General features: G+C 47.6%; 1 protein-coding gene across 8 annotated transcripts in view; it reads left to right on the top strand.

Moving 5' to 3' along the window:
- ZDHHC7 (zDHHC palmitoyltransferase 7) overlaps positions 1–15609 on the top strand; it is a 51060-nt gene that overhangs the window by 21887 nt on the left and 13564 nt on the right. For 4 of the 8 annotated variants that reach the window (XR_013530241.1, XM_035282267.3, XM_002761218.6 and 1 more), the window contains 2 exons: positions 7553–7638; positions 12807–13138. Coding sequence is in view for 6 of the 8 variants with exons in the window: in XM_035282267.3 (XP_035138158.1) it covers positions 12824–13138 (315 nt within the window). In the remaining 2 variants the exon portion in view is untranslated. Of the gene's footprint in view, positions 1–7552; positions 7639–12806; positions 13205–15609 lie in introns of all 8 variants that reach the window. The other 4 variants (XR_004737401.3, XM_008986320.5, XM_008986318.4 and 1 more) reach the window with 1 other exon arrangement.

The raw sequence follows: 15609 nt of genomic DNA, 5'->3' as shown, positions 1-15609 counted from the left end.
AATTTGCAGTTCCCTGATGACATATGATGGTGAGCATGTTCAAGTGCTTATTTTCTTCTTGTATAACCTTGTTAATGAAGTGTCTGTTTGGATCTTTTTGCCTATTTAAAAAATTGCGTTTGTTATTTTTGAGTTTTAAATGTTCTTTCTGTATCCTCTATATGAGTTCCTTATCAGATAAATGATTTAGAAATGTTTTCTTCCAGTTTGTCGCTTATATTTTAATTCTCTGAACAGTTTTGTCTTTCCTTTTTTTTTTTTTGATATGGAGTCTCAATCCTTTGCTCAGGCTGGAGTACAGTGGTAAGATCTCGGCTCACTACAACCTCTGCCTCCAAGGTTTAAGCGATTCTCCTGCATTGCCTCCCAAGTAACTGGTGTTACTGGCATGTGCTACCACACCTGGCTACTTTTTGTATTTTTAGTAGAGATGGGGTTTCACCTTGTTGTCCAGGCTGGTCTTGAACTCATGACCTCAGGTGATCCGCCTGCCTCGGCCTCCCAAAGTGCTGTGATTACAGGCATGAACCATCACACCAGAACCACACTGGCCAGAATCTCATTTTTTAAAAAGAGAAAACTTCAGTGAACCTATATTGCATTCGTAGTTGTAAGGAAACTTCAGAAAAGTACAAAACGAGAAAAAGCAGGACCAGTGTGGCAGGGCCTCTTAGCTTATGTACTGTTAGTCTCATAGCTTAATTGGCTTAACTAGGCGGAAATTCTCGATTCTCTTTCCATTAAATCTACTTTTGGGGCTATCCTAGGCTTTTTTTTTTTTTTTTTTTGTGAGACAGAGTCTTGCTCTCTCACCACGCTGGAGTGCAGTGGTGGGATCTCTGCTCACTGCAACTTCTGCCTCCTGGGTTCAAGTGATTGTTCTGCCTCAGCCTCCCGAGTAGCTGGGACTACAGGTGCGCCACCACACTAAGATAATTTTTGTATTTTTAGTAGAGACAGCGTTTCACCATGTTGGCCAGGATGATCTCGATCTCTTGACCTCGTGATCCACCTGCTTCGGCCTCCCACAGTGCTGGGATTATAGGCATGACCCACCGCGCCTGGCCTATCCTAGGCTTTTTGAGTGTGGCATGGTGGGACTTGCATGGAGTTAGAGGGACCCAGGGTTGAGACTCTGATACCTCATTGACTGTCACTGTGGTGATACTTCAGTCCCATGGGGCCAATGAGCTCCTTTGTAAAATGGGGAGACCAAGAAGGTCTTCAGGATTGTCCTAATCATTAAATGAGATAATATACGAGGGGAAGTTTAAAAAAAGATTTTCCTCCGCTTTCCCCTCTAGCTACAGATGTCTGTCACTTAGCTACGGTTTATAAACCTGGCTTAATTTTCTCACTACCCGGTCTCCCAGTCTTGTAGTACTTACTGAAACTGTCAGGAGAAGGTACCTGCTAATCCCATTAGCCTCTCCCCAGGATTATTTTGGGTTGTCGACTCCTCCAGCCTTCCCTTCCTTCCGCTTCCCTCGACTCCCATCCCTTCCTTTCTTGGCTTCCTTCTGTTAATGTCTCTGCTCCCCAGGGTCCCAGCCTGGGAAGCTCATCTGTTCCCACTTTGGTGCCACTTTGCCTGTCATCTCTGTTCTGGGGCCTCTCATTCTGGGTTGGAGCATTCGTTGTCTTGCCATGCAGATACCTCAAATTCGGTGCATCCCAATCTTGGCACTCTCCCTGAGTCTGCAGCCCCACATCCCCAAAGTGTGTTCACCCCAGGGCAGAAATGCTCCACATCCCTCTTTGCTGTAGTGGCTGTGCTGTGCTCCCCTCTGTTCCGCCCCATTGGTCTCTGTATTGCTGTTATCTCCGTGACTGTTTCTCAGATGGTCACCAGCCTTAGAAGGGGCCCTGCTGCTAGGGCAGCAAGCTCCTGGGTACCAGTCTTCCTCCCGCCAACCTAGTCTCCCTTTGTTTCCAGTTATCCTTCATTTTTATTTTTTGAGATGGGGGCTCGCTCTGTCACCCAGGCTGGAGTACAGTGGCACGATCTCAGCCTCCCAGGTTCAAGTGATTTTCCTGCGTCAGCCTCCCAAGTAGCTGGGATTACAGGCACCTGCCACCATGCCTGGTTGATTTTTGTATTTTTAGTAGAGCTGGGGTTTCGCTGTGTTGGCCAGGCTTGTCTTGATCTCGTGACCTCTAGTGGTTCTCTTACCTCGGCCTCCCAAAGTGCTGGGATTACAGGCATGAGCCACACTGTACCTGGCCCCAGTTATCTTTTAAATCATCTAGTTTACCTAAGGTTTGGTGCCTCCCGTTCCAGCAGAGTGATGTCCAGAATTCCAGACTCCTTAGGAATCACAGGCTTGTCCTTCTGGTGACATTTCCCTCTGGAATGCTGAATTCCCTTCTGCCTCTGCACTGTCTCATGTGATTGTCTTCTCTTTTCCATATCTTGCTGGTCTGTTTGGGACCACCCATGCTATGTCGTCTTTCTTGGCACTTTCTCTGGTTCCTCCAGAATGAGCTGTTTGATCTCTCTCCCTGATGACGCTTTGCTCCTAACTTGGGGAAGGCACTTTGCATATTGTTTACAGTCTGATTCCCACCTCCCTAGTCTGTGCGTGGCTGAAGCTGTCATAGGCTGCACATCCTTGGGGCCTTGCACAGAGTATGTGCTTGGATGCCCACCCCCACCTCCCCAGCCTGATGTTTGAAGTAAGAAGACTGTTCCTGGCAGGGGTTGAGTTTGTTTCTTATGCTACTGTCCTAAAACAGGTTTGCTTATTTTTGTTTTTTTGAGGGGTCTGAGTGGGTGTATGAATAGTAAAGCAGTGACAAGTTTAAATAGTGTTTTAATAGAAACATGGACACCAGGCTCTAGGGTGGACATTCTTAGCAGGGAAGTGGTAAAAACAATTGTCTTGATTCTTTTTTTGTAGTAACTGATCACCAGCGAATACTGGTATCTTTTGTTTACTTGTTTTCAGTGTGTTCCTGAGAAATACGTTTTCTGTTGATAGCCTCGGAAAAAAGTGAGGGGAAGAGCTTAAGAAACTTGCTTGAAATTACAGATACACGTACATCCAAGACAGGGTCTTGACTCAGGAATGCAGGTTACACGGGAAGAAAAGTGTCTCCACCGTGCTGGGACTGGCCTTGTGCCACACCCTTGCACGTTCACACCTGTCATGCATACCTGTGCTGGGTGTTTTTCCTCATTTTTAAAATTTAGGAATGACTAATGAACAGTGAAATGCATTTTATTTTATTTTATTTTATTTTATTTTATGTTAGAGACAGTGGCACGATCTCGGCCTCCCAGGTTCAAGTGATTTTCCTGCGTCAGCCTCCCAAGTAGCTGGGATTGAGTTTGTCTCACTCTGTTGCCCAGGCTGGAGTACAGTGGCACAAACGCGGCTCACTGCAGCCTTGACCTCCCAGACTCAAGCAGTCCTCCTGCCTCAGCCTCCCGAGCATCTGGGAGTTCAGGCTGTGCCTGGCCAACTTCAAAAAAAACATTTTTTGTAGAGACAGGGTCTTGCTGTGTTGCCCAGGCTAGTCTCAAACTCTTGGGCTCGTGATCCTGCCTTAGACTCCCAAAGCAATGGGATTATAGGTATGAGCCACTGCACCTGGCCCCACATTTTAAAGTATATAGTCCATCTGTTTTTTTTAAACAGTGAATTGTATTTTGTTTTGACAAATGCACATGCGTGTGTCACCCACTTCCATCTCAAGATACAGGCATGCTTATCAACTTACAGTTTGGCCCTCTCCACAGTCACTACCGCTTGTGCGCAAACACTTACTCTGATTTCTTTTTTTTTTTTCTTTTGAGATGGAGTTTTGCTCTTGTTGCCCAGGCTGGAGGAGTGCAATGGCGCCATCTTGGCTCACTGCAACCTCCGTCTCCCTGGTTGAAGTGATTCTCCTGCCTCAGTCTCTCGAGTAGCTGGGTTTACAGGCGTGCGTCACCACGCTCGGCTAATTTGTAGTAGAGTTGGGGTTTCTCTGTTGGTCAGGATGGTCTTTAATTCCCAACCTCAGGTGATCCGCCTGCCTTGGCCTCCCAAAGTGCTAGGATTACAGGTGTGAGCCACCGCGCCCGGCCTGATTTCTTTCCAAATAAGTGAGTTTGCCTCACTCAGAATATCATATCCATGGAATCACACTATATATATTCTTCCGTGTCTGGCTTCTTTCACTAGCAGAATATTTTTGAGATTAAGCCATGTTGCTTGTTTCAGTGATATTTTCCTGCTTTTTGCCCAGAAGTATGCCATTATAGGAATACACCACTGTTTGTTATCTGTCCCCTGTTGATGGGTATTTGGCTTGTTTCCACTTTGGGGGTGTGATGAGCACAGCTGCTGTGAACTGTCCGGTTTGGGGTGTGATGAGCACAGCTGCTGTGAACTGTCCGGTTTGGGGGTGTGATGAGCACAGCTGCTGTGAACTGTCCGGTTTGGGGGTGTGATGAGCACAGCTGCTGTGAACTGTCCGGTTTGGGGTGTGATGAGCACAGCTGCTGTGAACTGTCCGGTTTATGGGAGTGATGAGCACAGCTGCTGTGAACTGTCCGGTTTGGGGTGTGATGAGCACAGCTGCTGTGAACTGTCCGGTTTATGGGTGTGATGAGCACAGCTGCTGTGAACTGTCCGGTTTGGGGGTATGATGAGCACAGCTGCTGTGAACTGTCCGGTTTGGGGGTGTGATGAGCACAGCTGCTGTGAACTGTCCGGTTTGGGGGTGTGATGAGCACAGCTGCTGTGAATTGTCCGGTTTGGGGTGTGATGAGCACAGCTGCTGTGAACTGTCCAGTTTATGGGTGTGATGAATACAGCTGCTGTGAACTGTCCGGTTTATGGGTGTGATGAGCACAGCTGCTGTGAACTGTGTCATACAGGTTTTTGTGTTCATACTTACTTTTCTTGGGTGAATACCTGGAAGTGGAATCTCTGAGTCACAGGGTGGTGGTAGTTGTTAATTGTGAGAAAGTGCCAGACTGCTTTCCAAATTCGTTGTTGTGTGGTTACTTTTTAAAATTTATAAAACTATTGGCGATTTCATCTCACTGTAGAAATCTGGTGTAGACCTGATGCTTGCAATTCTCAGTCTGGGATTTTGCAAACCAGTTTTTGATTTTAAAACACTGCTAAGATAAGCTCATTGGAAAACAGTTCAAGATATGACTAACCATTTCATGTTTCTGGCTGGTGCAAATATACTTGAATAAAGTTACTATATAGAAATAGTGCACTTAGGCTGAGGCGGGAGTTCAAGACCAGCCTGGCCAACATGATGAAACCTTATCTCTACTAAAAATACAAAAATTAGCTGGGCGTGGTGCTGGGTGCCCGTAGTCCCAGTTACTTGGAAGGCTGAGGCAGGAGAATCACTTGAACCCGGGAGGCTGAGGTTGCAGTGCCCACTGCACTCCAGCCTGGGTGACACAGTGATAGAGTGAAACTCAGTCTCAAATACGTACATATGTGCATACATACAGCATTTAAAGTCATCTCCATTGGCTTAAGTACCACGGGGTTCCTGGCCAAGTTTGTTATTTAAAAGCTCAGTTGGGAGGCCAAGGCCGGTGGATCACAAGGTCAGGAGTTTGAGACCAGCCTGGCTAACATGGTGAAACCCTGTTTCTACTAAAATATGAAAAGTTAGCCAGGCGTGGTGGTGCGTACCTGTAACCCCAGCTACTCGGAACGCTGAGGCAGAAGAATCACTTGAACCCGGGAGGCGGAGGTTGCAGCTAGTCGAGATTATGCCATTGCACTCCAGCTTGGGCAACAAGAGCGAAACTCCCTCAAAAAAAAAAAAAAATTTCTCAGAAGGGCCTGAGAGCTGGAACTGGGTTGGGGACCAGTACTATGTCAGTGTTTGTCTAGGGCCTGGGCAGAAGACGGAGGGAGAACCAGTCCCTGAGGGATCTGGCAGTGGATGAGGTGGGCACAGGGACCTCCATAGAGCTGGCCCAGGTGGAGGTGTGGCACACTTGAGGCAGGAGACAGCGCCAAGACACCTGCCATCTCCGGCTATTGGGAGACAATCCAGAATATGTTTGCAGAAACTGGGGACACTTACCTTACCCACCTCTTGGTCCTGCCTCAGCCCCCTGGCCCCCTGCCCTCTTCAGCCCCAGGGGCCTCCTGGTGTACTAGTCAGGGCTCTTGGTTTCAGACAACAGACAGCAGCTGAGGGTTGACTCAAGCAGGAAAAGCAGTGTGGTGGAAGCTTATCAGCTACAGATGGAGCAGAGCAGCCAGGCAGCTGCACTGGAGCCAGAGCTGAAGCCCACCACAAGGAGCTCTGCTTGCCCTTTCTTCTGGGGCCTCCTTTACTCGACCTCTGTTTGGAAGGTGGACCTCCTGACCTGATCTTCTAATTTTATTTTACATTCTCTCCTCATGGTTTTCTCTCTGCCCTCTCATTGTCCTCTCTGGGACATTTCTACTTTTTTGTGCAATTCTGTTTAAGAAAATTTAGAATCTATACATGGTTGTATTTTCATCATTTAATAATCAGGAAGTTATTAAATTCTTCCTTTTTGTTTCATAGATAAAATCTCTTCTTATTTCTAAGAGTATGGATTAGTTGTGCCTTGCTGACATTTTCTTCTCTGTGCATCACGTATGTTCTGGATTCTTACTCATTTCTGCTCTTTCCTGAGGTGTGTTTGGACTTTGGTTTTGTATAACAACCACAACAAGCACTTGAAACCTCTTTGTCCGTGGTGGGGGTTGGGGGGTTTCTCTGTGGCCCTCCTCTTAGGGAGGTCTGACGGTGAATCTCCTTTTTGTTGGGTTTTCCCCGCCGCACTGAGGAGTCTTCAGATCTTTCTCTTGGGTCATATGAGTGCTAGAGAAGATTCCTTGACCCTCCAGTCTGCCAGGGTTTGGGGAGCCACGTGGGAGATGTGCGCTGGGAGTCTCTACTCTCATTGTGTGGCCCTCACTGGGTTCCTGTGTCCCTTCAGCTCCTTGCTCCTCCCACAGCAGGGCCTGCCCTTCAAGTCCAGCCCCTCCTGCCTCATGGGCTCTGTCTCTGTTCTGTGGCCGGTAAATCAGTTTATTGACGGTAGAAGCGCAGGCTAGGCAGATTGGTCTGCCCTAGGGGATTTTTCAGCTTATAGATCTATATTTAACACTGGGGCTAAAAGAGAAGGAGGGTAAATGGAAATATTTAGAACAAATTACTTAATTTCCAGGATTGTGAATTCACCTAGTAATTAAAACGTAGAAGAGCAATAATGTCATCCTTTTTTTTTTTTTTAATTTTTTTTGAGACAGAGTTTCGCTCTTGTTACCCAGGCTGGAGTGCAATGGCGCGATCTCGGCTCACTGCAACCTCTGCCTCCTGGGTTCAGGCAGTTCTCCTGCCTCAGCCTCCTGAGTAGCTGGGATTACAGGCACGCACCACCATGCCCAGCTGAAATAATGTCATCCTTAAGGATAGTTCTGAGTGACAGAACTTGATGCGTCAAATGTTACATTGCTTATATACACTCCAAAAATTAATCGTACCTTAAGAAATATACATCTGTTGTAAATCACTTTTCTAATCAGATTCTGTTGTCTTTCAGATCCAATCACGTAGGGCAGTATGCACCTTAAGATCCTGAAGAAAAGGCACAAAGCACTCAAGTGATGTTTCGGAAGGGTTTGTGAGGTGAGAGTGTAATTCTTTCGGGTCTCATCGCTGTTACGTTTCTCACAGCTCACACTAACTTGTATGTTACTAAAAAGGTAACCTGTGCGTGCGGCAGAGCAGAGGTGTGGTGCAAGAGCTGACAGGCACGCCTTCGTTTTCAGTCCCTGCCTGCCTGTCCTGGAAGGAGTGGGTATCTCTGGAGGGGACTTCATGAACTGAATTGATGAGTGATTGGCCAGTATTACAAGACAAGGGGAATACTCAGCTTTACACTTGAAGCAGAAAGTGTATTTTTTTAGATGGAGTCTCCCTCTGTCACCTAGGCTGGAGTGCAGTGGCATGATCTCAGCTCACTGCAACCTCTGCCTTCCGGGTTCAAGTGATTCTCCTGCCTCAGCCTTCCTAGTAGCTGGGATTACAGGCAACCGCCATCATGCCCGGCTAATTTTTGTATTTTTCGTAGAGACAGAGTTTCACCATGTTGGCCGGGCTGGTCTCAGATGGTCCTCTCACCTTGGCCTCCCAAAGTGTGGGATTACAAGCATGAGCCACCAAGCCTGGCCTGAATTGGAAAGTTTTTGCTTGTGTGGTTGTCCCTTTAAATACAGAGATCTGCAGTGTTGCTTTTGGTGTTCTGGGAAACAGGGCTCTATTTAATGTGCCGATAAAGAGCTTAGGTTCAGGAGTGTTGACAAAATCCCATTAAATAGGCCATTAAAGTAGAAGAGCGATTCTGGGACATCTGTCTGACAGTGCACAGTGTTTTCATGGCTCCCTCAGAAACTGTCTTGAGTCCGAAGTCAGTAGCAGTTTTGGAATTCAATGTAGAGTAAGGCTGTGCCCTTACTCTTAAGGAATGTGTGCATTTTGATACTGCATCTCAAATGGCCGTGCTGTTTGCTCTTAGATTAGGTTTCATGTAAAGGATGGTTTCGATTCTGTCCCTTCCCTTCCTGTTGCATTACTCAAGTGTAAATACAGTGACTCAGAGACATGAGTGCACTTTGTTAGTGAGAGCTGTATTTGTCCAGCCTAACCCTACTATATTCATTTGTTGGTTTCTTGAAAATAAAGCAATTTTTGGATCTCAAGTTATTTTCATGTTGACTTACAATGGATCTTACAGATATGGCACTAAATCCCTGCAGTGTTATAAGTCACCCTAATCTGCCCTTGTAGGAACATCCTGCCATGGCCAGTGTTGGGTGTCTGTGGGCACTCTCCTTACACAGCTGTGCCTGCCATCCACACCCCAAGGTCAGGCATGGCACTCCAGCAGCAGCCTGCTCTCCAGGGAGGTCTCACCAGAACCTGAACCAGGAAGGCGGAGCTGAGCTGGCTCAGGTGTCACACGTGTGCCTTTAGAAGACTTTCAAGGGGCCCTGCTTTCTGGAGAGAGCTCAGACTGCCCAAACACTGCACTCTGACGAAAGTATAGCATGTTTTACTGCCTGGCAAGCACCCTTCCTTTTCTCATGGAATGTGTCCTGTTAGAGAAGTCACCATAAAGTGGTTCTGATCAGAGGAATTTGTCAGCTTAAGGCCTTTATGTACTTGGGGCCACAGATAAGATGCACCAAGAAGCTTACATGGAAATCAGCAGATTACTGGACTCTGAGAGAGGGACTGCTTGCTCTTCATTGCATCTCCCTTTTAACAAACATGCCCTTGCTGTGTGCCAGACAGCATGGAGGGCACAAGGAGACCAGAGGGAGAGGAGACCCACACCCGCCTGGAGGGGCTGACATCAGGTAGGGAGGTGGGACCTGCAGGAGCTCTCAGGTAGCAGGTGTCAGTACCCGGGGGGAAGAGCTGGTGAGCGTGCCCAAGGTTTCAGGGGAGGCAGAGAAACTTCCAGGTACTTTCTCAGCCTCCTGACAGTCAGGCATTACTAGTGGTGCAGGCAGAAGCAGTTCCAGCCTTTAGCTCATGTCTGATGTTTAGAGACCCTGACCCCTTTACAAAGAGCTCCTCAGAAGAAACAGAACTCCCTTTTCAGAGTGGCTTGCCTAGAAGTGAGAAAAGTTAGGACCTGCAGGGTGAATGGGGTTTGTGGGGGAAATGGGCACTGTCGAGGTGTTTGCAGGGATGCTGAGCAGACAGAGCTGGAAGGTGCAGGTTCAGTCAGTGCTGACGGAATGGCTGGCTCAGGGGGCTGTCCACATCCTTTTCATTGTTAGTTTCTTCTAATTCACTTAAACACTTACTTTATTTTTTTATTTTTATTTTTTGGTTTTAGGGAGCAGAGAGTTTAATAGGCAAGAAAGGGCAAGAAGGAAGAGGCTCCCCTGTATAGAGACAGAGGGAGGAGGGCTCCAAAGCCAAGAGAGGGAACCCCCAACACTTACTTTAAAACCTTTTTTTTAATTGAAACAATTTTGTTGACACCAGGTCTTACTCTGTTGCCCAGGCTGGAATGCAGTGGTGGGATCATGGCTCACTGTAGCTTCAACCTCCCCGGCTCAAGCGATCCTCCCACCTCAGCCTCCCAAACAGCTGGGACTACACGTGCATGCCACCACACCTGACTAATGAAAAATGTTTTTTTTTTTTTTAAAATAGAGATTGGGTCTTCCCATGTTGCCCAGGCCAGTCTCAAACTCCTGGGCTTAAGAGATCCTCCCACCTTGGCCTCCCAAAGTGCTGAGATTACAGGGGTAAGCCACTGCACTCAGCCTTGAGCATTTTTAATTTATTTTTATTTTTTGAGACAGGGTCTTTCTGTTACCCAGGCTGGAGTGCAGTGGTGTGATCATTGCTCACTGCAGCCTCAACCTCCCAGGCTCAAGCAGTCTTTCTACCTCAGCCTCTCTAGTAGGTGGGACTACAGGTGCAAGCCACCATGCCTGGCTAATTTCTTTTTTTTTTTTTTTTTTTTGTGGGGATGAAGTTTACTCTGTTTCCCAGGCTGATCTCAAAATCCTGGGCTGAAATGATCCTTTTGCCTCAGCCTCCCAAAGTGCTGGGATTACAGACGTGAGCCACTGCACCCAGCCTTAAGCATTTCTTAAAGCTGTTTTTATCTGATGGAAAAACAGGGTTATTTGACTGACTTTCAAGAACAGTTTCATTTTGCTCTTGTACCAGTCAGCATTTTTGTATCTAGAGGAGCTTTTGTAAAGTATTTGGCGAATGAACTCTCACCAGCATGTTCATTCAGCAAACGTTTTCATAATTGCTGTGTTCCAGTCGTATTTAAGAAAAGAAAAAGTCACATCCAGATTTGAAAAACGGTGCTGTTACTTTTAATAGTGACCTGAACTCTGAGAACATCCTATTACTCTTCCTTATTCACATTTCAGAAGCCACGGTTTCTGCACTCTGCCTGCTTAAAAGGTGAGCGCTCCTGCTCTGAGAAGGTGCTGGGGTCAATTTGTTATAATATTTGTCAGTGTTTTCTCCCCCTGGGAAGGCTAAGGGGAAATTGACCGTCTCTTCCTTTCATGAGTTACAATATTTGTCAGTGTTTTCTCCCCATGGGAAAGCAAAGGTGAAATTGACTGTCTCTTCCTTTCCCTGGTTCTTTATCTGTGGTACTATAACTCAGAGCCAACACCAATGAGAGAAGGGCATACAATCAAAGAAGCAGTCAAAACAGTTATGGAAAATTGGACTTTTTTTCTTTCTTTCTTTCTTTTTTTTTTTTTTTGAGATGGAGTCTCACTCTGTTGCCCAGGCTGGGGTACAGTGGCGCCATCTCGGCTCACTGCAACCTCTGCCCCCTGGATTCAAGTGATTCTCTTGCCTCAGCCTCCTGAGTAGCTAGGATTATAGGTTCCTGCCGCTGCGCCCAGCTAATTTTTGTATTTTCAGTAGAGATGGGGTTTCACCATGTTGGCCAGGCTGGTCTTGAGCTCCTGACCTCGTGATCTACCCACCTTGGCTTCCCCAAGTGCTGGGATTACAGGCGTGAGCCACCGTGCCTAGCCTACTTTTTTCTTTAGTTTCTTTAGATCCTGTATGCTCTTCGAAATCAGATGCTATTGGAAATAGGGAAGAAGTGTCAAAAGGATGGCTTGTGAAAGAAAAGATTAATAAATGAAGGAAAGGCAGGGCATGGTGGCTCATGCCTGTAATCATATCAGTTTAGGAGGCTGAGGCAGGAGGATTGAGTTCAGGACTTCCAGAGCAGCCCAGGTAACACAGTGAGACCTTGTCTGTGAGCTATGATTGTGCCACTGCACTCCAGCCTGAGCAACAGAGGGAGACCCTGTTCCCCCCAAAAAGGAAAAAAGGAAACTTTAAAAGATGAAAAAAGAGGCTGGGGACGGTGGCTGATGCCTGTCATCCTGGCACTTTGGGAGGCTGAGGTGGGTGGATCACCTTAGGTAAGGAGTTTGAGACCAGCCTGGTCAACATGGTGAAACCCCGTCTCTAGTAAAATTGCAAAAAAAAAATTAGCCAGTTATGGTAGCAGGCACCTGTAATCCCAGCTACCCGGGAGGCTCAGGCAGGAGAATCACTTGAACCAGGGCAGTGGAGGTTGCAGTGAGCCAGGATCATACCACTGCACTCCAGCCTGGGCAACAGAGTGAGACTTGGTCTTAAAAAACAAAGACAGCGGAAGGGTATGCTAGAAGCAGGGTAGAGTACCAAGGAACAGAGATACAAAAATGGGAGTCTGCTACAAAAGCATCAGGGAGAAGTGAGAAGAAACTGAGAATCAAATGGAGAAAAAACAGATAAGACCAATGAGGTCCCTGTGTATGAGGCAGTGTAAAAATGAATAGAGGACCATCATGCTGTTGGCCATAGTCTGTGCTGAGTATCTGCTTGGGAGCGTTCAGGTGAGCTGCTGAGCAGAGCAGGGATGGGTGGGGCCCTGGGGAAGCAAGTGCAGCAGTGATACGGCACAGCTCCTCTCCACCCTGCTGGGAACCCGGCGCTTTGACTTCACATCTAGCTGTGCTTTGCATCATCTTTGTATGTGGCCATGGCTGGCTGTAGGTGACAGTTTTGTGTATGTAGGTGTGACCTGTACTGCGGGACTTACTGTGTTGTAGTAAAGCAGTCAGTAAGATCAGAGATTTAAATGTTTAGATCTCAGTTACGTTTTTCTGTTCTTTCCCACTTTGTGATTTAGACTAACTTTATGAAATGGCCAAGGACAAACCGTAACACATCATATTTAAGGTGTCTTGTGAGCTTCGTGAGCCTCACCAGCTCTGTGTCGTCCCCCTCCCCAGGGTGCGTCAGGGAAATCATGCAGCCATCAGGACACAGGCTCCGGGACGTCGAGCATCACCCTCTCCTGGCTGAAAATGACAACTATGACTCTTCATCGTCCTCCTCCTCCGAGGCTGATGTCGCTGACAGGGTCTGGTTCATCCGTGATGGCTGCGGCATGATCTGTGCTGTCATGACATGGCTTCTGGTCGCCTATGCAGACTTCGTGGTGACTTTCGTTATGCTGCTGCCTTCCAAAGACTTCTGGTACTCTGTGGTCAACGGGGTCATCTTTAACTTCTTGGCTGTGCTCGCCCTGTCGTCCCACCTGAGAACCATGCTCACCGACCCCGTGAGTGCTGGCTGCGTCACTGGGGACCCTCTCGTGTCTGGACTAGTGTCGCACACAGACCATGTGGTGAATGGCCTTGGGTTTTTATTAATTCCTGGACGCAAGCTTGTAGCCTTTTCATGTCTTAACTGGAGAAGAAATTGCTTAAATAGTAGTGATACCATGCTATACTGATGGAAAGTATTAGCTCATTGGGCTGGTTATTTAAAGGAAGAGATTGTGCTAGATAATTTCTTTCTTTCTTTCTGTCTGTCTGTTTATTTTTTGAGGTGGAGTATTGCTTTGTCGCCCAGGCTGGAGTGCACTGGTGTCATCTTGGCTCACTGCAACCTCTGCCTCGCAGGTTCAAGCTATTCTCTTGCCTAGCTTCCTGAGTAGCTTGGACTACAGACATGTGCCACCACACCCAGCTAATTTTTTTTGTTTTGGAGATGGAATCTCCCTCTGTCTTCCAGGCTGAAGTGCAGTGTGCAACCTTGGCTCACTGCAACCTCTCCTTTCCAAGTTCAAGCAATTCTCCTACCTCAGCCTCCTGAGTATCTGGAATTACAGGCACCTACCACCATGCCTGGCTAATTTTTTTGTATTTTTAGTAGAGACAGGCTTTTGCCATGTTGGCCAGGCTGATCTCAAATTTCTGACCTCAGGTGATCGATCCGCCCACCTTGGCCTCCCAAAGTGCTGGGATTACAGGCATGAGCCACTGCACTGCGCCTTTTTTGTTTCTTTAGTAGAGATGGGGTTTTGCCATGTTGGCCAGGTTGGTCTCAAACTCCTGACCTCAGGTGTTCCACCTATCTCAGCCTACCAAAGTTCTGGGATTACAGGCATGAGCCACCGTGCCCAGCCTGTGTTAGGTAATTTCTAAAATCCCTTCTTGTTTAAATACTTTGTTTTTTCCCAAGGATGGACTGAAAGCTGGGAAGCCTGGGTTCTAGATGTCACCACTTTGCCAGTGTCCTCAGGTGTGGCTGACCCTTTGGAGGAAGCAGTGCACCCTGGAGTTGAGGCGTAGTGCACAGGGAACAGATTGACAAGGGGGTGGATTGAGCTCATTTTTGGAGCAGATTCCCTTTAGGCCGAGAATAAACATAGGCCAGACCTAGCACAGTGAAATATGCTTCATTCCTGCTGCGTTGCAGGCCACCAGATTCTGCTCCCACCTTGGCTAGGCCGAGAATAAACATAGGCCAGACCTAGCACAGTGAAATATGCTTAGTTCCTGCTGCGTTGCAGGCCACCAGATTCCACTCCCACCTTGGCTTTTAGGCTGTTCCTGAGTTTAGAGACATCCTTCAGTCAGGGAAGGGCATTAGGGCTGATCGTAGATTCTCGCAGCTCAGCCATCCGTCACCTGCAGTCAGTGAGTTCCAGGCTCCCTGTAGAGCTCGGAGGAGATGCCCAGCAGCTGCAGCCATGCAAGGCCAGGTCTTAGCAGTCAGTAGATTTTCATTTAAAAAAGTTATTTACACTGCTTTAAAACAGTGGTTTCAAACCACGGTATAGGGATTCCCAATATGTCCATTTAAAATCTACTGGGTTCTTGTCTGTTTCAGCTTTCTCTAAAGAAGGTACCCAGAAGTTAGTAAGATTAGGACTCTTCTTTTCAAGTGATTTTTCTGGCTCAGCCTCCGGAGTAGCTGGTATTACAGGCATGGACCACCACACCCAGCTAATTTTGTATCTTCAATAGAGACAAGGTTTCGCCATGTTGCCCAGGCTGGTCTTGAACTCCTGACCTCAGGTGATCCACCCGCCCCGGCCTCCCACTGTGTTGGGATTATAGGTGTGAGCCACTGCTGCCAGCCAGGAGTCTTTTTCGAGAATTAACAGATACTGATCAGCTCACAGAATGTAGTCTACATGTGGCTTTATCTGAATTAATGATTCAGGGTTTGGATGTACATTGTTTACTGTCTCCTCTTTCACTAGTAGAGGTCTTGGGAAGCTGTCCGGGGAATGGGACAGTATTACAGGCCCTACCCACTGGGCAGCTGGGGAATGGTACCTTGGGGACAAACTCGGAAGCAAAGTCTGCTAGTGGCTTTGTAGCCTGGCCTGATGGTGTGGACTCTTTGACCATAACTGGGTCTCTTCTCTGACGGGTTTGTGCCTTTGGAGGAATAAAGGCTGGCTGGTCATTTCCTTTTACGCAGCAAGTCTCCCTCCAGGAGCAAACCCTGCTCCTGATCCCTATGTGTCTCTGCCCTCTCCTTCCTTGGGTGCAGCTGAAACCCCCTGTAGTCAGACACTTTGACTAAGGAGAGTGCCAGCCTCAGGGCCAGAGCCGGCTCAGCGATTTCTACTGGATTGTTGCCTGGTAGGAAAAATCCATGAATGTTGACCATCTGCCCGCAGAGCGAAAACTGGGCTGGACCCATCCCTTTGGGCAGTTGTGGTGACGGAACCGTGTCTGTGCAAGGCTTCCTGCTTGTGAGTGTGGGGTAGGCATGGGGAGGGGCAGCCCAGCT

Source organism: Callithrix jacchus, chromosome 20, assembly GCF_049354715.1.
Source record: "Callithrix jacchus isolate 240 chromosome 20, calJac240_pri, whole genome shotgun sequence".
NCBI classification, from domain to species: Eukaryota; Metazoa; Chordata; class Mammalia; order Primates; family Cebidae; genus Callithrix; species Callithrix jacchus.
Note: the sequence above shows the minus strand (reverse complement) of the source record. Positions and strands in the feature narration are given on the sequence as shown.